The 25,514-nt window shown below is 40.0% G+C and overlaps 1 protein-coding gene across 4 annotated transcripts in view; it reads left to right on the plus strand.

Moving 5' to 3' along the window:
- SLF2 (SMC5-SMC6 complex localization factor 2) overlaps positions 1-19,560 on the plus strand; it is a 57,206-nt gene extending 37,646 nt beyond the window's left edge. For 2 of the 4 annotated variants that reach the window (XM_053583918.1, XM_053583919.1), the window contains exons 14-21: positions 2,489-2,586; positions 6,130-6,217; positions 7,875-8,006; positions 8,451-8,528; positions 11,521-11,607; positions 15,202-15,270; positions 16,649-16,722; positions 17,790-19,560. In XM_053583918.1, the coding sequence (XP_053439893.1) occupies positions 2,489-2,586; positions 6,130-6,217; positions 7,875-8,006; positions 8,451-8,528; positions 11,521-11,607; positions 15,202-15,270; positions 16,649-16,722; positions 17,790-17,883 (720 nt within the window). In that variant the 3' untranslated portion in view covers positions 17,884-19,560. The other 2 variants (XM_053583920.1, XM_053583921.1) reach the window with 2 other exon arrangements.
- The last annotated feature ends 5,954 nt before the right edge of the window (positions 19,561-25,514 follow it).

A 25,514-nucleotide genomic window follows, 5' to 3' on the forward strand; every position in this document is an offset into this window, starting at 1 on the left:
AATGTAGGGGCTAGAAATTCAGCTGTGAAAAAGACAAAGCCTTTGCTTTTGTGGGGTTTTGTCCTAATCAAAGAGTTAGGTAATAAGTGCATGTAGACTGTAATACAGGATGGCCACAGAGTTTGAACCCTGTATGTCTGATTGTAATTAGTGCTACAAATTAAAGTAAAGCAGGGCATGGGTATAGAGAGCAGCAAGGCAAGGATGGTATGCTATTTCATATGAGGGAATCAGGGAAGTCTTTCCGAAATGATCTTTGAGTAGGAATCTAAATAAAATGATGAGGTGAGTCATACCTACAAGAAATTTGAGTTGAACTTTTTTTTTTTTTTTTGAGACAGAGCCTCAAACTTTCACCCTGGGTAGAGGGCCATGGCATCACAGCTCACAGCAACCTCCAGCTCCTGGGCTTAAGCGATTCTCTTGCCTCAGCCTCCCAGGTAGTTGGGACCACAGGCGCCCACCACAACACCTGGCTATTTTTTGGTTATAGTTGTCATTGTTGTTTGGCCGGCCCAGGATGGATTCGAAGCTGCCAGCTCTGGTGTATGTGGCTGGTGCCTTAGCTGCTTGAGCTACAGGCGCCAAGCCTGAGTTGAACTTCTATAACCATATAGAAGATGAACATGTATCATTTTTATTATATTTTGTTAGGCCTTTTTAAAAATTACATTTTTTAACCTCTTTTGGTGGAAAATGTAAAACGTACAAAAAGTGGGGCAAAGAGTATAATGAACCCCTAAGTACCTATCAACTAGCTTTAATGATTATCAAGGTATAATCAATCTTGTCTAATCTTTTAAGCCCATCCCATATTTTCTTCCTCTACTCATCAGATTATTTCGTTTGTTTGTTATTGAGGCAGAGTCTCACTTTGTCATCCTTGGTAAAGTGCCATGGAGTCATAGCTCACAGCAACCTCAAACTCTTGAACTCAAGTGATTCTCTTGCCTCACCCTCCTGAGTAGCTGAGGCTACAGGTGCCTAACACAGTGCCTGGCTATTTTTAGACATGGGGTCTTGCTCTTGCTCAGGCTGATCTCCAACCAGTGAACTCAGGCAGTCCACCAGCCTCAGCCTCCCAGAGCGCTAGGATTAGAGGCATGAGCCACCGCGTCTGGCTGACTCATCAGATTATTTTGAAGCAACTTTTTTTTTTTTTTGAGACAGAGCCTCAAGCTGTCGCCCAGGGTAGAGTGCTATGACATCACAGCTCACAGCAACCTCCAACTCCTGTGCTCAAGCCATTCTTCTGCCTCCGCCTCCCAAGTAGCTGGGACTATAGGCGCCCCCCACAATGCCCGGCTATTTTTTGACGGTTGCCCGTCATTGTTGTTTGGTGGGCCTGGGCTGGATTCGAATCTGCCAGCTCAGGTGTATGTGGCTGGCACCTTAGCCGCTTGAGCCATAGGCATCAAGCCTATTTTGAAGCAACTTTTAGGCTTTGTAAGAAATTGATACATAATACTTATATGTATTTGGGGGTGTTAGGCTTTTAAAAATACTGAAATAGGAAATGTAAAATAATCCCAGATCAAGAACATATATGATCTTGTACAACTCACTTTATACATATGAATTTAGAACTTATATTTCGTATGCATATTTCCTGGTACTTATATTTAGGTTAGCTTACTGTTCCAAGAAGGACTATTTAAGTGTAGATAAATGTGAAACTTAGATAAATATATCTGTTCGTTCAATTTAAGATAAAACTGAATCTGAGGTTGGGTGCAGTGGCTCACACCTGTAATCCTAGCACTCTGGGAGGCCGAGGTGGATTGATCACTTGAACTCAGTAGTTCAAGACCAGCTTAAGAGAGTGAGACCTTGTCTCTACTAAAAAAAAAAAAATAGAAAAACTAGCCAGGCGCCTATAGTCCCAGCTACTCAAGAAATTGAGGCACAAGGATCACACAAACCCAGGAGTTTGAGGTTGCTATGAGCTGTGACACCATGGCACTGTACCCAGTGTGACAGAGTGAAACTCTGTCCCCTCAAAAAAAAATAAATAAATAATAAAATAAATAAAGCTGAATGTGAGGCTCACACCTATAAACTTAGCATTCTGGGAGGCTGAAGCAGGAGGATCTCTTTAGCTTTGGAGTTCAAGACCATCCGGAGCAAGAATGAGACTCTGTCTCTACTAAAAAAAAAATTAGAAAAAAAAATTAGCCAGGTATTGTGGCAGGTGCCTATAGTCCCAGGAGGCTGAATCAGGAGGATGGCCCAAACCCAAGACTTTCAGGTTACTGTGAACTAGGCTGAGGCCATGGCATTATTCTTTGGGCAACAGAATGAGACTCTGAATTCTGTTATTATGTCCATTTTAGCAGGTTCTAGACATTATACTACACATACTTCTAAAACTGAGTGCTCTGTTTTATAATAGTGCTTCAATTAGGGCAAGAAGGGATGTAAGTGATCTGTTGGATGTTTTAGTCTCTTGACCTGTTTGAAAGACATCTTGCTTTTTCTATTTTTCCAGGTGCCTGAACTCTGTCTGGGCATAAATGAACTCTCTAATCATCCCCACAACCTTTTGTGGTTAGTACAGCTGGTACCTAACTGGACATCTCGTGGAAGGTATTAAATTAAACATTAAGAAATTTTATAATGTAGGGGCCGGGCAAGGTGGCTCATGCCTATAATCCTAGCACTTTGGGAAGCTGAGGTGGGCAGATTGTCTGAGCTCACAAGTTCGAGACCTGCCTGACCTAGAGCAAGACCCCATCTGTAAGCCAAGCACTTTGGCTTAGTGTAGTCCCAGCTACTCAGGAAGCTGGAGCAAGAGAATTGCTTGAGCCCAAGTGTCTGAGGTTGCTGTGAGCTGTGACTCCACAGCTCTCTGCTGGGGGCAACAAAGCAAGACTGTCTCAACAAAAAAAAAAAATGTAGGGCGGCGCCTGTGGCTCAACGGGTAGGGCGCCGGTCCCATATGCCGGAGGTGGCGGGTTCAAGCCCAGCCCCGGCCAAAAAAAAAAAAAAAAATGTAAAGAAATTTTATAATGTTAATGTTAATGAAATGTTTTGGATTATTTATTTATTTATTTTGCAGTTTTTGGCCTGGGCCAGGTTTGTACCCACCACTTCCCGTAAATGGGGCTGGCACCTTAATCCTTTGAGCCACAGGTGCTACCTGGATCCTTTATTTTTATTCATCATTCTTTGAATGGTAGATCAGATTTGTATTTCATATTTAGCTGAGGGAAAAGGCATTGATAGCCTGATTCTAATTCTTAACTTAGATCATTATGTAATATTCCTGATTTTTAATTTATCTGATAACTTAATACAAATGACATCCTGGCTCGGTGCCTGTAGCTCAAGCGGCTAAGGCTCCAGCCACATACACCTGAGCTGGCAGGTTCGAATCCAGCCTAGGCCAGGCAAACAACCATGACAACTATAACCAAAAAATATCCAGGCATTGTGGTAGGTGCCTGTAGTCCCAGCAACTTGGGAGGCAAGGCAAGAGAATCACTTAAGCCCAGGAGTTGGAGGTTGCTGTGAGCTGTGATGCCACAGTACTCTACCCAGGGCAACAGCTTAAGGCTCTGTTTAAAAAAAACAAAATACAAATGACATTCTATAAAAATGAATGAATTAGCTTTTTTTTTTTTTTTACTTTAGTAAAAAGAACTTTTAGCAAAAAATAAGTTTTCTTTCAGTAAATCAGAGTCAAAGTTAAAGGTTCTTAATCATCCCCACAACCTGTTGTAGTTGGTACAGGGGGTCCCTGACTGGACATCACCTGGGCTCAAGCAATTATCTTGCCTTACTGAACTTTAAGTAATTCTGTCTAACTTCGGTGAGTAAATAGGAAATGTCCAGTTTCTTTAAGTACTAATTTTTATAGTTGGTATCTCTGACATTTCACTTTGACATTTTTTGTTTTATTTTTATTGTGAAGGTACATCCTCATTCTTTCAAATACACATTTTGGCGTGTGATTAATTTTCAAATTGTTTTTTTTTTTTTACCTATTTTTTGTGAAACCATGGATAAGTCAAAAATTCATGGAGCCAATATAGGGCAGACAGCTCAAAATACCAACAAAGTTTTTGGAAAGGTTATGGCTAATGAATGTACAATACGTGGACAGAAGAGTCTTGCTCTTTTATCTCGGGTAGAGTGCAAAGAAAGGCACTGTAGCTCACTGCAACCTCAAACTCATGGGTGCAAGTGATCCTCAGTCTCCCGAGTAGCTAGGATGACTTCCACATCCTGGCTACTTTTTATATTTTTAATAGTGACAGGGTCTCATTCTTGCTCAGGCTGGTCTTGAACACTTGGACTCAAGCAGTCCACCCACTCTGAGTAGTAGGATTACAGGCGTGAGTCATCACACCCAGCCTCTGGTGATTTTAGTCTTAAAAATGAGAGACATGCCTATAGTCACAGCTACTTGAGAGGCTGAGGTGAGAGAATCTTTTAAGCCCAAGAGTTTGAGGTTGCTATGAGCTGTGACACCACGGCACTCTACCGAGTGCGACATAATGAAGCTCTGTCTCGAAAGAAAAGAAAATGAGACACATGGGCAACCTGACACCAACCAAGGTGGATAATGAGCTAAAAGCTGTAGTGGAAGTGAATCCATGTCAGCCTATGCATGAATTAGCAGCAAGGTCTGATGTTACTATTCCAACAAGATTGGACCATTCGAAACAAATCAGCAAGGTAAAGATGCTGGGTAGATGAGTATTAAAAGAGAAATTATCACAGGGAGCCATGGCTCACACCTGTTTTCCCAGCACTTGGGAGGCCGAGGTGGGTGGATTGCCTGAGCTCACAGGTTCAAGGTCAGCCAGAGCCAGGGGAGACCTCATCTCCAAAAATAGCCAGGTGTTGTGACGGGTGCCTATAGTCCCAGCTACTTGGGAGGCTGAGGCAAGGGGATTGCTTAAGCCTAGGTGTTTGAGGTTGCTGTGAACTATGACTCCATAGCACTCTACCATAGGCAACAAATTGAGGCTCTGTCTCAAAAAAAAAAAAGAGAGAGAGAGATTATCTTAAAGCTTGCCTTTCTTTGCTGTCACAACATAAAGATAAACCATTTTTATACCATATTGTTACATGTGGCGAAATATGGATTTTTTTTTTTTAACTAATTGCAAGTGTTTGTCACAATGATTGATTAAAGATGAAGTGCTGAAACACTGTCCAAAACTGAATATTTATCAAAAAAAGCTAATGGTATCTGTTTGGTCCAGTGCTAATATTATCCACTACAGCTTTATGAAACCTGGTCAGTTAATTATAGCAAATGTCTACTGCAGCCAGTTGGATGAAATGATGAGAATGCTTGTGATGAAGCAGCCAAGACAGGCCAATCCTCTTGCAAGACAATGCTCGACCACATGTCCCGTGAACAACACTGCTCAAACTACAGAAGCTAGGCTTGGAAACTCTCTGTTGATTACCATATTCATCTTGCACCAACTGGCTACCACTTCTTCTGGACTTTGGACCATTTCTTGCAAGGAAAAATATTCAATTCTCAACAAGAATTGGAAAATACCTTTCATGATTTCATTGCCACTTACTCTCCAGGATTTTTTACTGCTGTCATAAACTACCATTAAGATGACAAAACTGTTGATAGTTTAAGTGTATACTTTAATTAATTGTAGTACTTCTTGTTTGAGATACAATTTTTGATCTGAAATCAGACATTTCATATTTAGTGACCTAAATATTTATATGAAAATTTTACTGTTCTATGTGCGGTGCCTGTGGCTTAGTGAGTAGGGCCCTGGCCCCATATACTTAGGGTGGTGGGTTCAAACCCAGCCATGGCCAAACTGCAACAAAAAAGTAGCCAGGTGTTGTGGTGGGTGCCTGTAGTCCCAGCTACTCGGGAGGCTGAGGCAAGAGAATCACCTAAGCCCAAGAGCTGGAGGTTGCTGTGAGCTGTGACAGCACAGCACTCTACCGAGGGCAACAAAGTGAGACTCCTAAAAAAAAAAAAAAAAAAAATTTTTACTGTTCTATAACAGCTTCTGTGTTCTTGTACAATTTTCTCTTGAAACATACCCTATATATCCAGTTAGAACTAGAACTCCTACTGTCTCATCCATGTGCTTCTCAAACAAATATATTCTAAATATTTTTAAATTCTAATTCCAGGCAACTGAGACAGCGCCTCAGTCTAGTGATTATTTCAAAGCTTTTGGATGAGAAACATGAAGATGTCCCCAATGCCAATAATCTGCAGGTATAAATACATTTTTATTTTTAATAAATAGGAATAGTAGTGAGGTATAAGGAAAACTGATAATCCTAAGACAAAAGTCTTAAAGTCACCTCACAGGCATGATACTATTCATGTAATCTTTAGCATTACCTAGCTATTAATAAAAAGATCCAGTTTCTTCATCTGTGAAATAGTGACAGTATTACACCCTCTACCCCAGAGGAAGATTGTGGACAATCAGATGAATTAATGTATAAATAAACTATGGGGAAAATCATAGTGTGTAATTTTATGAATATGACATCATTTATTGAATTAGTTGTACTTATCAAGCAATTTTATCACAAGATTAGAAATTGCAGGACCATCACATATTAATTTCATCTTTTGCCTGTTTTAATAATAATCTTTTTAGATCATAGAGCTTAAATGGGGTTGCCCTCCAGTACGAGTTGAGAAGTGAATTTGCCGGGCACAGTGGCTCACGCCTGTAATCCTAGTACTCTGGGAGGGCGAGACAGGTGGATTGCCTGAGCTCAAGAGTTTGAGACCAGCCTGAGCAAGTATAAGACCCTGTCTCTACTAAAAATGAAAACCTGAGGCAAGAGGATCACTTGAGCCCAAGAGTTTGAGGTTGCTGTGAGCTATGATGCCATAGCAGTTTACCAAAGGCAACAAAGTGAGACTCTGTTTCAAAAAAAAACCAGAGAAGTCAATATATCGTGTATATGTAAGTTTATATAAACGTTTTTTGGAAGTCCTACTGTGAGAAGTTCTAAAGGCTTTTTATAGACATTGATAATTCTAATAGAGCTACCCTTAGTTGGATTTGAAAATTCATCTTAAAATTGGATCTGGGTGTCCTTGTGTTCTTCTTATTTGAATTGTAATTCAGTATAGAGTACTCTACCAGGTCCTAGGGATTAAAAGAAATGGATTAGAGACTAATCCATTGGAAACATAATCTAGTGGTTGAGATATAATAAACTATTTTGGGTTATTAGTGTGATAATAGTAATAGAAGTATGCATAAGGTGCTGTGGTACAGAGAGATTGATGGAGACAGTTTCTGCTTAATTGGAGTTGATGTAGATTTAGTTCCAGATACATGAGGGCCATTCCTGAGCCACCAGGGTAATTTAGCAAATAACTCCTTCCTTTCAGTGGTATTTACTGCCATCAAAAGAGATCCAGGGATAGAATTTCTACCATCTCTTCCTAACTTTTGTTCTGTTACCTTTTCCTTTTTTGCCCATGTAAAACAGAACTGCATGGATAATTAACCCCCACACTCACTAGTGAATATTCAAATTACACAATCTAGTTGTGATTTTTTACCCCAACTTCTTATAGTGTTTTCAAAATTCAATGACTTCTATTGAGAGGGAGATTCAACTTTGTCGACTTTGAAATAAATTCACAGAGAAGGTATTCCTTGTGGCCTCTATTATAGTATCATTTGGTTGTCTTCTAAGCATTTATCCTAAATGAGAAGTATTATCTTTAACTTAAAATCCCTTTTAAACAGTTGAGGACTTTTAAGTAAAGGGGAAATGATATCACTGAACTTTAAAAATACCTAAAGGGACAAAATGAATAAAGACGCTGGAAAAAACCTAAGAAAAAGAACAACTGAGTTGCTTAGTATTGTTCATTGTCTCCTCTTTCTTTTTAATAGATATCAGTCCTACATCATTATCTTGTGCAAATGAAGCCTTCTGATTTGTTAAAGAAAATGGTCTTGAAGAAAAGGGCTGAACAGCCAAATGGCACTATTGATGACAATCTTCATTTAGAACTTGAAAAGCAGGTACCAAGGGCTAAAAGGTCTCAAAGGAGTACATACACATAATGGATACCAGTTGCCTAACCACAAGTTGATAGCATAGGCATTTCTGGATTTAGGGACAAGATTCATTCTAGTAAACAGAAAGTGAATTTTTTTTATTGCTGTCATGAAATTCTTCAGTAAATTTCAGAGTTGAACAGTTAGTTAAATGATGGTTTTTTGTAATTTAATACTGAGAGTGTTTTTTTTTATTTGTTTCCCTTTATTAAGGCCGTCACAAAGTGGTAAAAAGAATGCCCTTGAATTAGAAGTCATAAAGGCTAGTTTGAATGCTACTTACTTACCACCTAGGTTAACTTCTAGGATATCTTTTATCCTTTCTGGAAAACTGTCCTAATGTATAAATTATCATGAAATCTATGTTAGCCAATTCATGGGTGTTAATTTTATTCGTTTCTCTAACAGGCTTATTATCTGACCTACATTCTTCTTCATTTAGTCGGTGAAGTTAGTTGTTCTCATTCTTTTTCTTCTGGACAACGGGTAGGTAGTGTTTAGTATTGTTGTTGTGTTGCTGCTGCTATTTTTAAATAGGTAGCATTAAAATGAGCAAGCGTTATATAGGAGAAAACTGAATAAAAGTTATATTGGCTATAGAAATCCTTGAAAAGAAAGGGAGATGGGGCGGCGCCTGTGGCTCAAGGAGTAGGGCACCGGTCCCATATGCCGGAGGTGGTGGGTTCAAACCCAGCCCCGGCAAAAAAAAAAAAAAAAGAAAAGAAAGGGAGAATATTAACCTTGCAACTATATCAAATTGAAAAGAATTATTCAGACTTGGCGCCTGTAACTCAGCAGCTAGGGCACCAGCCACATACACTAGAGCAGGTGGGTTTGAACCCAGCCCGGGCCTGCAAAACAACAATGACAACTACAACCAAAAATAGCCGGGTGTTGTGGCGGGTGCCTGTAGTCCCAGCCTACTTAGGAGGCTGAGGCAAGAGAATCGCTTAAGCCCAAGAGTTGGCGGTTGCTGTGAGCTATGATGCCATAGCACTCTACCGAGGGTGACATAGTAAAACTCTGTCTCAAAAAAAAAAGGAAAGAAAAGAATCATCTGTCAGCAAATAAAATATTGTTTGTTGGAGTGGACTTTAACCATCATAACTTGTCTATAGTGTAATATATTTGTAAGATACCAAGGTCAACAGACACCAGATGGGTCAACTGTTACCTGGTTTCTTCCCATCCCATCTCTTCTTCTACTCACTTTTTTTTCTTTAGAAATAACATTTGCAGGGCAGCGCCTGTAGATCAGAGGGTAGGGCGCTAGCCCCATATACCAAGGGTGGCGGGTTCAAACCCAGCCCCAGCCAAACTGCAAACAAAAAGTAACTGGGCATTGTGGCAGGTGCCTGTAGTCTCAGCTACTCGGGAGGCTGAGACAAGAGAATCACCTAAACCCAAGAGTTAGAGGTTACTGTGAACTGTGCACGGCACTCTACCAAGGGCGATAAACTGAGACTCTGTCTCTAAAAAAAAAAAAAGAAAAAGAACATTTGCCTTCAGAATTGAACTGATAGTAAATCAGGCTACTTTAGAAATGCATTTTGGGAGCCTGAGGTGAGTGGATTGCCTGAGCTTAAGAGTTCGAGACCAGCCTGAGCCAGAGCAAGACCTCATCTCTAAAAATAGCCGGGCATTAGGGCAGGTGCCTGTAAGTCCCAGCTACTTGTGAGGCTGAGGCAAGAGAATTGCTTAAGCCCAAGAGTTTGAGTTGGCTGTGAGATGCCACGGCACTCTACCCAGGGCAACAAAATAAGACTCGGTCTCAAAAAAAAAAATACAAGAAAATGCATTTTTTTTTTTTTTTTTTCAAGACAGAGTACTCCATAGCCCTAGGTAGGATGCCATGGCATCATTATAGCTCACAGCAACCTCAAACTCTTGGGTTCGAGTGATCCTCTTTACTTAACCTCCCAAGTAGCTGGGACTACAGGTGCCCACTACCATGCCCAGTTTTTCTATTTTTTTTTTTGGCCGGGGCTGGGTTTGAACCCGCCACCTCCGGCATATGGGACTGGTGCCCTACTCCTTGAGCCACAGGCGCCGCCCTCTATTTTTTTTTTAGTAGAGTCAGGGTCTTGCTGTTGCCCAGGCTGATCTTGAACTCCTGAGTTCGAGCAATCCATCTGCCTCAGCCTCCCAGAGTGCTAGGATTACAAGCTTGAGTACTGTGCCCAGCCCAAAGCATTTATTAGTGAGCATTGTTTTCTGTGATTTATATGCAGTGCTTATTCATGTATCTCTGCCCACTTGTACAAGCATATCTATAGGGTAAATTTCTCAAGTAGAATTACTGGGTCAAAGGTTATAAATATTTCAAATTTTAATTATTTTATAATAACTATCATAACATTTCATAGCTATAAATGAGACTATAAAAGTGTTCATTTATAGTCTCCCTCAGTTCTAATGAGAGTAACTATTTAGGCCTATTCATTCTGAAACTTAAGATACATAATTTTTCAAATTCAGTATTTACTTAATTTTTTCCAGTTTTAATTCAGTATGTTCCTCTATTAATATAAGCTTGCTTTGTTTATAGAAAGGAAAAATAGGGGGCGGCACCTGTGGCTCAGTGAGTAGGGCGCCGGCCCCATATACTGAGGGTGGCAGGTTCAAACCCGGCACCGGGCCAAATTGCAACCAAAAAATAGCCGGGCGTTGTGGCAGGCGTCTGTAGTCCCAGCTACTTGGGAGGCTGAGGCAAGAGAATCGCTTAAGCCCAGGAGCTGGAGGTTGCTGTGAGCTGTGTGATGCCACGGCACTCTACTGAGGGCCATAAAGTGAGACTCTGTCTCGACAAAAAAAAGAAAGGAAAAATAGGTTAGCTAGTATTTGAACATTCCATTAGACATTGTGTTAAATGTGGTTCACACCTATAATCCCAGCACTTTGAGAGGCCAGGCCAGGAGAATCACTGGAGACCAGGAGTTTAACACTGGCCTGGACAGCATAGTAAGACTCTGTCTCTAAAAAAAAATACTTAAAAATTAGCCAGGTGTAACAGGTCACACCAGTAGTCCCAGCTCCTTGGAAGGCTAAGGGAGGAGGACTACTTGAGCCCAGGAGTTCAAGGATGCAGTGAGCTATCTGGGTACCAAAGTAAGAAAGATCCTGTCTCGTTAAAAGAGAGCGAAAGAATGTGTTAAAGAAAGAACACTTCAAATTTCTGAGTTCTACATTACTCGGTCTGAGCCCTGGGGTTAATTTTCAGTGTGAGTTAATGTATAGCAAAACAACTTTTTTTGTGTGTATATTTTTAAAGCTAGCAATAAACCATAACAGTCTTACTGTGATGAAAGTGGCTATTTTCCCTGATAGGACTGCTGTTATGTTGTATAACTAACATCAGACATTGCTAACTGCAAATGATCGATTTTTAAATGATTTAGTTTCCCAAATGCATTATCTCTTCTCTGTTAGTTTCTAATGCTTCAGAGTTGTTTTCATCCCTCGCATTTGTTTTACACAGAAACACTTTGTGCTACTCTGTGGGGCTTTGGAGAAGCATGTTAAATGTGATATTAGGGAAGATGCAAGACTTTTTTACAGAACTAAGGTAAGTGTGTTTTTTTCTTATGTATTAGTTTTTTTTGTTGTTGTTTAATCTTGGTTACATTAATATTTAAGGAAAAGAAACAAGCCTCTTTTCAAAAAAAAGTAATTAGGCTTGGCGCCTATGGCTCAAGCAGCTAAGGTGCCAGCCACATACACCTGAGCTGACGGGTTCAAATCCAGCCGGGGCCCGCCAAACAACAATGATGGCTGCAACCAAAAAAAAAAAAAAATAGTCAGGCGTTGTGGTGGGCACCCATAGTCCCAGCTGCTCGGGAAGCCAAGGCAGCAGAATCGCTTCAGCCCAGGAGTTGGAGGTTGCTGTGAGCTGTGATGCTACAGTACTCTACCCAGGGTGACAGCTTGAGGCTCTGTCTAAAAGAAAAAGTGGTTAGAAATATGACTTTCTCTTTTTTTTTTTTTTTTGAGACAGAGCCTCAAGCTGTTGCCCTGGCATCACAGGTCACAGCAACCTCCAACTCCTGGGCTTAAGTGATTCTCTTGCCTCAGCTTCCCAAGCAGCTGGGACTACAGGCACCTGCCACAACACCAGGCTATTTTTTGGTTGTAGCTGTCCTTATTGTTTGGCAGGCCCAGGCCAGATTTGAACCCACCAGCTCTGGTGTACGTGGTTGGCGTCTTAGCTGCTTGAGCTACAGGTGCCAAGCCGTGACTTTCTCTTTTAATAACAGAAATCAGCTTCTGCTAAATACTTTTAGATAGATTCAAAGTAAAAGGCGGCCAAGCTTGGTGGCTCATGCCTGTACTCGTAGCACTTTGGGAGGGTGAGGCTGGTGGATTGCCTGAGCTCAGGAGTTCTAGACCTGCCTGAGCAAGATTGAAACCCATCTCCACTACAAATAGAAAAAGGAGCTGGGTGTTTTGGCAGGCACCTATAGTCCCAGATACTCAGACGGTTGAGGCAAGAGAATCGCTTGAGCCCAAAAGTTTGAGGTTGCTGTAAGCTATGACACCACAACACTCTACCAAGGGTGACAGAGTGAGACTGTGTCTCAAAAAAAGACCAGGTCAGTGCTATAATCCTAGCACTCTGGGAGGCTGAGGCAGGCGGATCACTTGAGCTCATGAGTTCAAGACCAGCCTGAGCAATAGCAAGACCCCATCTCTAAAAAATAGCCAGGTGTTGTGGTGGGTGCCTGTGGTCCCAGCTACTTGGGAGGCTGAGGCAAGAGGATCTCTTGAGCCCAAGAGTTTGAAGTTGCTGTGAACTATCATGCCATCGCACTTTACCAAGGGCCACAAAGTAAAACTGTCTCAAAAAAAAAAAAATAGGAAAAGGAAAAATCTCAAAGCTAATATACTTTTCATTTTACTTTGTGTTCTGAAACTAGCACCCAAGGAAAAAAATTCTTCTAGTAGTAATGAGATCTTTTAGTTTTTTCCCACTATACAATTTAAGACCTTCATGTTTAAGTTAGCTTTAAAGGACTGAAGCATTATTTAAATAAATACACAAGTGTGGAATAGTGGTTATAAAATTTTATGATGGCTGAAAATTTGTTTTATTCACAGAGAAGAAGTAGATTAGCCTTTGTTTGAATATTCCATTGAAGAATGTATTTAAGGTTCAAACCCAGTGTGAAACTTAAAAAAGATTTTTAAAAGATAATGTATTAAAGGGAGAACTCTTCAAATCTCTGGGTGCTATACATCATCCATTCTGAGCTCTAGAATGGAAATAATTCAGCAGTGAACTTGCTAAGCTTTTTTTTTTAAGCTCTCATGTTCAGATAGTCCTTGAATGTGAAGTCCAAGCTTTGTAACTTTATATCTTACATTAATTAGCTGTAAAAGTTAGTCATTTGAACAATACCATTTGGATTTAGTGTATGTATTTGTTTTATTAAATTTAAGTTAAATACAAAAGTAAGCAACTAATTATTTCAGATTTGCAAATATTAATATGTAGAGAGGACAGCTCTTTGCCTTAAAGAAGAAACTTCAGTTTCAGCAGCATATTCTTTCAAATTTTGACTAGAGTTGCTGGCCTGTCTGTAGAACCTGATGATAGTGACTGCTGATGACAGACATGCTAAAAGGGGACCACCCAAGGTTTATGTTTCTTAAAGCCAAGAAAGAGCCTGGCATAGATTTCTTAAAGCCAGAGACTGCCAGAGCGCCTCATATTTAGCAGTTGTCTATCAAGATTGCTTCAGGGAATGGTCCTGGTGAATGGGTGAGTTTCCACGCCTCTTCAAAACCCTCTAGTACAAAGGTTGGTGATTGTTTTAGAGAATATTTACCCAACTCCAGATGGAAGAAAAAGCAGAGACTGCAATTTGCTTTTTAAACTTAAAGGAGCTGTAAAATTCCTGACTTGTTTAAAATATGTTTCTCAAGCAGTTAGGTTCTAATAGCTAATTGAGAATCTCTGGCGTAGTAGAATTTCATTTTTGTGGTAAAGTTTGAGTTTTGCACAAAGGCTTGCTGAACCTCCTAAGGTAGGAATATACCAGGTAGTTAAAGATGATTCTTAGTACTTCACAAAAACATGAAGAAGAGAAATACTGCATTTTGGATCTTTTGATATGGAAAGGAACAAATGACATTCTTTTTGTGGCCTTGAGTATTTCAAACAAAAGAGGGCAGGGAACAGCCAAAACCTTGGGCCCTGTAATACATACCACCCTTCAATTTCTCTGTCTGGGTGTTCAAAAGCCAGCAAGTCAAAAGTGTAAGTTCCTGGGCGGCGCCTGTGGCTCAGTGAGTAGGGCGCCGGCCCCATATGCCGAGGGTGGCGGGTTCAAACCCAGCCCCGGCCAAACTGCAACCAAAAAAAACAAATAGCCGGGCGTTGTGGCGGGCGCCTGTAGTCCCAGCTACTCGGGAGGCTGAGGCAAGAGAATCGCGTAAGCCCAAGAGTCAGAGGTTGCTGTGAGCCGTGTGACGCCACGGCACTCTACCCGAGGGCAGTACAGTGAGACTCTGTCTCTACAAAAAAAAAAAAAAAACAAAAACAAAAGTGTAAGTTCCTTTGAAAGCAGAGAATGTTTTTCTGAGTTATCTTTTTGTTTATTTTATTCTAATTTTTAAAATAATTTCCACATCTCTTAAAATGAAACTAATTTGGGTGAGCTTGAGAGCACTCTAGGAGGCCAAGTCAGGTGGATCATCTGAGCTTAGGAGTTTGAGACCAACATGAGCAAAAGCAAGACACCATCTCTAAAAATAGCCAGAGCGTTGTGGTGGGCCCTTATAGTCCCAGCTACTCCGAAGGCTGAGGCACGAGGATCTCTTGAGCCCAAGAGTTTGAAGGAGACAAGGTGAGACTCTGTCTCAAAAAAAAAAAAAAAAATTGGGGGTGATCTTTAATAATTAACAGAAAAATTGAATTCTGAGCATTCGATATTTTGAGTAATAAAGGTGATAAAGGAAAGTTTTACTAATTGCTGATTTGGAAGCCCTCCAAAATATGAGTGGGTCTTTTTTGTTTTCTTCTTCTTTCATGACAGAAACCAAATCGAGTTGTTGGGTGTGGGCCTGTCACAGATCTCACATCTTTTATTTCAAGTGTTAAGTTTATCGTAGATGAAGATGTTTTGATCTGATCCCTTTTTCCTTTTTTGATATTTTCAAGGTGAAAGACTTGGTTGCCAGGATACATGGGAAATGGCAGGAAATAATCCAGAACTGCCGGCCTACTCAGGTGTCATTTTATTAAATAAATAGTTTTATTCGTAATATTTTTGCTAAATGGTACTCTTCATACTGTTTGAAACAAAGTACAATATAACTCAGCACTTGCTTCTACCCTGTTTCCTCGAAAATAAGACAGTGTCTCATTTTAAGGTGTGCTCCCAAAGATGCGGTAGGTCTTATTTTCAGGGGACGTCTTATCGTTCCTGTAAGTAGGTCTTATTTTCGGAGGATGTCTTATTTTCGGGGAAATGGTAATTATCGTAAGAAAAATAGAAAATGCCAGTGGTAATACATACTTTGAATGTTGTTTAGTTTTTGTTTGCTTTATTATAGTCATTAATTTATTTTCCAAAGTGGTTGATCTCATTTTAAAATGTTAAATTGTATCAGGTGGAGGTTATTCAGTGAGGAACATTTTTTAACAGCTCTATTGAGATATAATTCACATATCATTTTTTCACTCAAAGTGTACAGTGGTTTTAGTATCTTCAGAGTGAATACTATCACCACAGTCTAATTTTAGGATAATTTTGTCTCCCCTCAAAAGAAATCCCATACCCATTAACAGTCATTACCCATTTCTCCACCACTCTCATTCCCCTTCTCACTCCCCTCAAGCCCTAGCCAAACTCTAATCTACTTTGTATAGATTTGCCAACTATGTGGTCTTTTCTGACTGGCTTCTTTCACCTAACAATAATGATAAATGAATCCATGTTGTAGCTTCTATTGCCAAATAATATTCTATCGTATGACTATATCCCATTTTATTTATCATTAGATGGACCTTTGAGTTATTTCCACTTTTTGGCTATTAAATAATGCTTTCATGAACATTTGTAGACAAGTTTTTGTGAGAATGTTTTCAAATGAAAACATCTCGAGCCATGTACATGGAAGTAGAATTGCTGGGCCATATGGTAATTCTTTAAGTGTTTTGAGGAAATACCAGGCTATGTTCCAAAGTGGTTGCATTATTTTACATTTCTACCAGAATGTATGAGGTTCTGAATTTCTTCTCCACATTCTTGTAAACACTTGTTATTGTCTGTCTTTTTGACTAAATCTTATTACAGAAATCATATTATATTGGAAAGGAATCTCGTTGTGGTTTTAATTTTTATTTTCCTAATGACTGATGATGTTGAGCATCTTCTCATGTACTTACTTATTAGCCATTTGTTGTAATGTTTGTTCAGAAAAGTCTGTTCAGATCTTTTGCCCATTTTTAGTTGGATTGTTTATCGTTTTGTTATTGAGTTGTAAGAATTCTCCATGTTTTAGATATAAATCCCTTATTGGATATATAATTTGCAAATATTTTCTTCCTGTGTGTTGTCTTTTCATTGTCTTGGTGGTATCATTTTGTATTATTTTTTTTGCAGAATTTTTTTGCTTTGGCCAGGGCCAGGTTTGAATCTGCCACCTCCAGCCAGTGCCCTACTCCTTTGAGCCACAGGTGCCACCCTGATTTTTTATTATTTTTTATTTTGTCACTTAACATTTTTGGTGTCATATCTAAGGAGTCTTTGCTTAGGAGGGACATTTTTCTAACTCCTGCTAATAAGTTTCCCATCCTGCTTGTTTATAAATTAATGTAGAATAGCCTAAAATGAAGCTTTTCAAATTTTTTAATGTATGTAGAAATCAAGGGGAAATTTGGTAAAATGCAGATTCTGACTCAGGTCTGGGCAGGACCTGAGATAGACTGCATTTCTAACAAGTTCTAAGATTGATGCCAATGCTGCTGGTCCAGGGACTGACTAAACATTGAGTAGCCAGGGCTGGGAAGTTGCTTATATTTTATATCAAAATAACAGGAACAGGAACCGAATATTAACTAAGAAGCAACCCCACTGTTTTAAGTCTTTGAGAAATCTTAAATTTATGGGGTTTTGTTACTTTAGTTTCTAACCTCAATAGATTGTTTTTTAGGCTGGCCATCTGTCCTGATGTGGCATTAAAACAAAGTAATAGGAAAACTATATTAGCTTAACATTTTAATCTTCTTAAATACATACCTCTCTGTATGTACTGGTGAGAAGAATATCCTGTGTTTGGGAGGCACCTGTGGCTCAGTGCACTGGTGGGACGCCAGCCCCATATATCGAGGATAGAGGGTTCCAGCCAAACTGCAACAAAAACAAAAAAATAGCCGGGCATTGTGGCAGGAGCCTGTAATCTCAGCTCTCAGGAGGCTGAGGCAAGAGAATCACCTAAGCCCAGGAGTTGGAGGTTGCTGTGAGCTGTGTGACACCACGGCATTCTTCTGAGGGCAATAAAGTGAGACTCTTTCTCTACAAAAAAAAAAAAGGAAAAAAAAGAATATCCTGTGCTTAGATTTTTTTTTAATCATTTGACTACAGAATGTGAAATTTGAATCCATTCATTGTAACTTTTTAGAGAAATGTGCAATATAAAGATTTTATTTCTTTTATTATCAAGGTTTATTGTCTGTTGTTTTATAAGAATTAATTCATAATCTAATTTTTTCTTTCTCTTCTTTTTTCCCCTTTCCTTTGTTAGGGGCAGCTTCATGACTTCTGGGTACCAGATTCTTAACAGGAGTTGCAGCAGCAAAAATGTGAACCAAGAGAAATTCAATAAGATGCTTTCTTAGAGAGACAGAGAGAATTATTACAGCAAATGTGCCACTTGATTAGTTTGGTGCTGGTAATGAAGAAATTATCATTTCTGAAGCAGATATGAAACCTTTTTTAAAAGAGCAGAGTTTTATAAAAAGAGGAAGGGATAAAAGCAGCTAATAGTTAAATGTCTAACCTGTCCCTAATTAACTCCTCTTTTTACATTGTAAGCCAGTTTTCTTTCTTCAGATAGTATTTGTGGCACTGAGTAATCAGAGGAAATAATGCTAGAAAAGAGTTTGGACTGACTGAGGAGTTGGATGTGGAAACCAAGACCAAGTTCCAATTTGGTTTAATTTTCCTTCCTGGTTATTTTAGTATGCAAAGGGAAAGCTTAGAATTGAATTAGGAATAAAAGGCTTAAATCTCTTCTATAACTCCTATAAACCATGGTGATATTTCAGTCTTTATTTTCCGTGACTATTCAAGATTATAAATCTGTTAGGTTTTTAAAATACATTTAAACAGCAGTTGAGAAACAGAAGTTTAATATATTATCAGATCCCCTCAAGGGGAGGAAGTTAAGCTGTAAAGTAGTAGCTTAGTTCTTATGCCAAAACAGTCATATGCAGTTTGTTTTATATTTCTTTTAAGTGCATATATTTTTTTAAATACTGGTTAAATCTTAGAATCTTGACTAAATTTTAGGATTCTGACTATAGACCATGTTACAGAAATCTATATTGTAAAAACCTGAAGATCTGGACAAGTTTCCAAAACCTTGTTTTCATGAGTATATAACTTTGGCAGAGTCCTAGATGATGTTTATTTTTTGGAACACTCTCTGTGTGTGCACACATGTGCTTATACCTTGAAGTTGTTGCACTTGAAAACCACAGCTGCTCTAAATTCTTAAACACTGGAAAGCCATCCTTTGGTTTAAATGGTGGAGAGTTAGGTGAAGTACTCATACTGGTTTTAGCCCCAGGGTCCTTTGAAGGCTTTGGTAATAACATATTCTCCCTAGCCAACTGAAACATTATTTTGTTGACTGAGTGTCCCTTTTAGGAGGATTTGTTTCCTGAAAGAGAATGCCAACTTTTTTTGTTGGCTTGCGACCTGTTCTGAGCACTAGGGTCTCCAGTTGTGCAGAAGAAAGATGACAGAAAGGGGAGGAGTTGATGTTCATGGTTTGAGAGGGGAGAAAATAAATTTTGAAAAGTTAACTTTCTACCTCTCATTTGAGGCTTAGGAGTAAAAAACATTTTATCTTAAATTTACCATTTAAAATAGTATCAGTAACTTTTGAGCTCATGTCAAGCATTGGGCAGTTAGAGATTTTTAAGGAAGACTAAATATGTCCAGTTTCCAAGAACCTAACGCTGACTGAGGCTCTAACAGTCAGACCAACAAAGTTTTATTCTGTGTTGAGTTTACTGGTAAGAATATTATCTTGATACTACCTCTCCAGGGTATTGTTACAAAATGCCACTTATGGTTAAAGAGATAGATAAAAAGAGTTATATTTGACAGAAGCTTGAAACTCTGGCATCTATCTGCCCAACAATGGGGGCTTTCACTCTGTAATTTAATAATTTGTAGATACATTATTTGTGTGTAATTTTATAAGTGTTCATATTTTTCTCATTTTGCATTGTGTAAAGTGTACAAAATCTCAGAAGTATAAAATACTGCTTATATTGCTTGTAATTACAGTGTGTAAATATTTTCTAATCGTGTACATTGATGGGGGGACGAGTGGGTTATTTAGGTTTTTTTTTTAAGTGACCCTTTTATAAATTGCAGTTTCAACAGATAACTGCCCATCAAATTTAAAACCACTTTGATACATTTTTATTTAACAGTTCCAGCAAGAAAAATCTATTTTTAATTATCTTTCTCCATTATAGAAAAGTACTTCATGTGTCCCTTTAAAATAAATGGCAGACGTCATTTTAGGCCCTTGTATTTATGACTCTGGTAGCAGTCTTTAGTCTCCAGGTTATAGTCCAGTATTTGCATTTGGGTTCTCATAAAAATTTTGTGATTCTCTTTTAGCAGAAGTAGCCCATGGTTTTTCTCCCAAATCAAGTATTTTCCTTCTCCCTCTTGAGTCCCCGTGTGTTGTCTCCCTCCTGCTGTTGCCCAGTGAATGGGATGGTAGAGAGAGAGAAAATGTTCATTGCACAGAAAATGTCAGGCCACTTTGGAGACTTGGCAAATAAAGCTTGCACTGAATGGTGGTGTGTTTGGCAGTATTACTGTGCCAAAAATCACCTTGTCTAATTTTCTGGATATGTATGTCAAATTTATTACCCTTCTTGCAAGCTGAAAATTAAGGTACTTGTAAGTGTTTAAGCTTTTGTGTGTAACTGTTGCCTTTTCTAAACTGCTTTTCTTGTTAACTGAAAATATAATTCTATTAGTCATATCATGTTAAGTAAAGAGGCTCTCCATGCACAAAATGCATCTATGTAGCAGTCAGATAACAGCATTTGTACATTTTCTGTCTTATCTCCTGGTGGCGGTGGTGCCTTTGTCACCCTTTAGAAGATTGGCATTTGTTTTTGTTTTGAAGCACAAGTAATAGCTTGCTTTGCACTTCACAAAAGTCTCCCCAGATAGGAAATGGCGTGTTATAATCCAGGCTCAGTTGGAGCATTTGCATTTTATTTTTATCAAAACAAATATACTTGGTGGGGACTGGCCAGTAGTAATTATGTGGAGTCTTTACGCTAAGAGTAATTTTTAAATTTAAAAAATTAAAAATTTTAAGAGGTGGCACGTTAACAAGTGACTGAGTTAGAGGATTAGGTGATGACTGTCCTGGTTTGTCTCTAAGGAGGCAAGAGAGGGTTACAGACGGCTGGGCATGCAGAGCAGTTAGCATGATCTGTGATTGTTATTTCTTATTCATTAACAGTGTTGGTATTTCTCATTATCTGTGCATTTGTTTACCCTGGGCAGTCCTGTCAGCCAGTTAATCTACCAGCTCTTAGGCAGTAATGGCAGATTTCTTTTTTTCTCTACACCCCCCCCCCCAAGATTTTATACATCTTGTTTAAAGTCCTATGAATGTATGTGTGTGTTATTAAAATTGCTTTTTCTCAGTTTGAACATGTGTTTGGTAATATTTGTTTGGGAGGGGGATGGCAAGTATCTGGAATGCTCTGTTTTCTCTCCTTCCCCATCCCCTAGTTCAGTGATTCTCAACCTTCCTAATGCTGCAGCCCTTTAATACAGTTCCTGTGGGTTGCGACCCACAAGTTGAGAACTGCTGCTCTAGTTTTTAAACTGATTTATTCCTCTTGCTTTTGTCTAGTTTTTTTTTTAGATTGTTGTCTCCTGTTTCTGGAAAACATAAAGCCACAGTTATACATAGTTTGATTTTATGGAATCCAATTAATGATCTGGAATTTGCAGTCAGGAATCCAGTAATCTCATTCTTACCTCATTCACCGCGTTCATTCAACTATTCATTCATTGGAACAATTGAGTACCGACTACATGTGAGGCACTCTTTTTAGGATTGAGGACTCTGGTGAACAACTCAGAGCTCTCATGAATCTTATCTGCTGGTATCCAGGTTAAATACTTTCCATTCCTGGGCAATAAGAACTAGAAAATACCCTTGACCTAACTCCCCTGTTGTAGAGCATGAAACCAAGAAAGGGGAAGCCATAATGCAGAGGACCATCTTCAGCCTGCCGAGCAGACACAGCTTTGAGTATACCACCTGAGTGGGGGATAGAGGTTGATCTCTCCTTCCAGGAGAAACTGTCCTTATGTGCTCAGAGAAAGGGTAGGCATTGATGGACAGAGGCCTCAAGTTTTAGAAACCAGTATTTCTCCTTTCTGACAGGCTGGTTAGGAGATTGTGAGCATTTTGCTCCAACAGTGGGGTAGAGGGATGGGAAGATGACAGCCCAGGCAGAAGCTGAGACACTGCCACAAGTACTTACTCAGGGGCAGACAGCACAGTATTGTACAAGTTGCCCTTGACCTTGCCCCAAATCAGATCCCAGACTCATCATACTAGCCATTTGATCTTGGACAAGTTACTTAAGCTATCTGAGCTTAATTTTCTTCATCTATTAAAAGGAATAATAACAATGTCTATGTCAGGGTTTATGAGGACTAAGTGAGCTATTGCATGAGAAGTGTTTGGTACAGTGCCTGACATATAGCATGAACTTACTAGATGTTAGCTGTTAACTATTTAGCTCTAACTTGAGGCTCTTGTCAGAAGATAAGTAAAATTGATCATAAGCACAAAGACACCTTAGTGTGTACTGACGGCAAACCATATCTCCAAGGATTATAGTTGTAAGCGTACTCTCTTCCTTTGGACACATGGAGTTCCAGACACTTCTCTGCCCAGCTCTGTCTCTGCTGGTTTAAAAACAACTTTTTGTCAACAACCCAACACTCTGTAAAGCTGAGAAATCGGTGATGGGTGGTAGTTTTCCAGCATTTGTGGACATGTCCTGAAACTCCTAACCATTCCCGAGGCTGGAGTCAAGAGAGGGCAAACCAGGAGGCCCAGCTTTGGGTCTGACTCCAAGACACTGGCTGGGAAGAAAACTTAACAGGCAAAACAGGCTTCTGAGGCACAGTTGATGGGACTACAGCATTGTTGCACTGCTAACAGTCCCTGCTGAAGAAACACCTCAGCTGTGTATGCGGCCAAAATAAAGATCACACCACCTAAAGGGAAAGTGCTGGGCAAACAAGAAGTAGAGATGGCAGAGCAGGAACAGAAATGCTGGCACAGTGGACAGGAAGCAGGACAATGTGACGAGGCCAGAATTCACTTGCCTTAAGAAACCAAGTTTCAGGAATCATACCCACCCCCTTCACCTGGGATCCTTGCTACAGTGAGTAACTGTTCTGTGCAAAATATGGAGTAAACCCTGGTGTGTGGGTGGCTGAGGATCATTGCTGAAGACAGCCAGTACTACCCTCAGCTACATTCTTGTATCACAGTTAAGTAAGTTAGCTTAACAAAAGCAAAACTCACATTTGTGTTTTGTGTGTGTGAAGTACTCCAGGTTTCCAAATGAGATCCTGTAAAGAGCCTGCTCAAAGAATGGCCTACCTATGTTCGAGGGCACAAATTCATAGCTAGGTTAGGATTAATTTCTTGGTGTGCTTTCTTTTCCACTGTTAGCATTATAACCTCATTCATATTTTATTTATTTTTATTATCATTATTTTTTATTTTTGCAGTTTTTGGCCAGGGCCAGCTTTGAACCCACCACTGCCTGTATGTGGGGCCAGCGCCCTACACCCTTGAGCCATAGGCACCGCCCCTCATTCATATTTTAGCTGGATTTGCATCATCAAAGGGGCTTCCTTTAGACCGTTCAATTACCTTTATATCTCATACTTTTATTAGGTTCAGAGATTTCAGTGGGAGGACAGAGAGAAATGGATTGTAATTTGAATCACTCATCAAAAGTAATGAAGTAACTGCATTGACATTTTGGCAGGTACCTACTAGAACTCAGCATTGAAATAATACATTTTTGCTCATTTAAAAATGTCCAAGTTTGCCATCAGCACCTCAGAGGAGCAACGCTTGGCTCATAGAATTAAATTGAATGAGATGAAATCTTTTACATTGGCCTACTTGCCACACCCCCAGAGGTATCTGAAGTCAGAACAGCAGGTTCTGTGAGATCTTGGGCTGCTGTTTGCCTTAGCTCACTGGGTCCTTGCAGTTTAATTTTCCTCTAGTCTGGTACCATGAGTCTAGCTGTCTTCTTGCCCTGCCCCCACTATTACTTCCAATCCCTTTTCCTACAAGGACTGCAGATTTATCTTTCTTTTTGGTTTGTTTGTTTTTTGGTTTTATTTTGTTATTGCTTTTGTTTTTTTGAGACAGTCTCACTTTAGCATCCTGAGTAGAGTGCCATGTGTCATAGCTCACAGCAACCTCAAGCTCTTGGGCTCAAGCAATCATCTTGCCTCAGTTTTTCTATTTGTAGTAGAGACAGGGTCTCACTATTGCTCAGGCTGGTCTTGAACTGAGCTCAAGCAATCCACCTGCTTTGGCCTACCAGATTGAGCCACCACATTCAACCTGTTTTTTCAGATTTATCTTTCTTAGCCCTGCCTTTACTGGTATTCCCAGCTCAGACTTCCTTACTCAGTCCATCAGGGTTTCCTTCTGTGGTCTTTTCTAAACTACTGGCTGATTTTTCTCTTCTATTTCCCACTAGAAACCCTCTCATCTCATCTCTCATCACATCAAATTCACTGCCCCCTTTTATGCCACTTCCCTACTCCTCCAACACAAATCTGTGTATAAACTATACTAACGTTTTTCCCTTTGCTAATATTTTCCCTTCAAACTTACCCTGCTTCCCCCTTCTCAGACTTTTCTAGTCCTGACTGTCCTCTCTAAACAAACTCAAGAATGAACCTCTTAGAGCCTCTTTTCCCGGGCAACGCCTGTGGCTCAAAGGAGTAATGTGCTGACTCCATATGCCAGGGATGGCGGGTTCAAACGCAGCTCCAGCCAAAACTGTGCAAAAAAAAAAAGAGCCTCTTTTCCCATCTATAAAATGGGACTATTAATACCTCAGGATGAGATCAGGATAAAATTAAAAAATGAGGCTAGACATTCTTTGTAAAGATGTTTGTACACTTTTTAATGTGTTTCTCCCCAGCCACCTCCTCCCCTCCACCCTCCACCACACACACACATCCAATTTGCAGAGTGCTGGGAGAGGCGCTTGGGTAGGTGGAAGTGTGATGTGGGCCCTGCTGTCTAGCAGTCTGCAATTACACACAGCAGTCCAGACTACAAGATTGTGTATGATACACATGCCAAACTGTGTAAGCTTTGGGAAATCCAGAAAGAAGGATGAAGAGTTTTTCCCAGGGTCTCTTCAGTGGAATATGCTAGTTGAATCCTGTTCAGACTCCTAGGCACACACAAGCATCAATAAAATATGTTCCTCTGGCTCTTATCATTTTGGTCTATCTTGAGCCCACATCAATACTGTCATGTATGAAGGAGGGAGGACCAGGCTGGGTCATAGCCAGAGTACAGGTTTCATTTGGACCCTACAGGCTGGGTTCACTTTAATAGGTGGTGGGAGAGAGGCCTGTATTTGCACAGGAGGACCATCCTACTTGAGTAAAGGAGTTGGGGAATTGACTCTGAAGGGGTTTTCTAGATTGCTGCTGGGTAAGGTGATTGAACCTCAGAGAGACAGGATATTTAATTGTCTAGGAGGGTGGGTGCACTGGAAGTTCCAGAGTGAGAATGATGTCCAAGATGAGCTTAAAGAAAAGGCAGGTGTCTTGAGTGACTCAGTCCCTAGGCAAACCTAGGTTAGAGCTAAGATTTGATGAATGAACAGATGCAAATGCTTGTGGCTTGTCTATCCGGAAAGAATATTTTCTATGTGAACTACAGGTCAAGCTCATGTTTCATCCCTTCCAGGCCTGACCACATCTCACCCCCTCAGTCCTCAAGTTGAACAGCCAGGCAGCAGGAGACCGTTCAACCTCCTGTCTTGTGTTCAGAGCTTTCCCAACGTCTGGTCTCCACCTATTGTAGCCCTCTGTACCCTAGGCCGAGAGCAGAAGGGGTGACAGGAGCGCAAGAAGTGAGGTCCGGATTAAAGAACAGGCCAGAGGGCCCTCTGAGAGA

This window comes from Nycticebus coucang, chromosome 3 (genome assembly GCF_027406575.1).
Source record: "Nycticebus coucang isolate mNycCou1 chromosome 3, mNycCou1.pri, whole genome shotgun sequence".
NCBI classification, from domain to species: domain Eukaryota; kingdom Metazoa; phylum Chordata; class Mammalia; order Primates; family Lorisidae; genus Nycticebus; species Nycticebus coucang.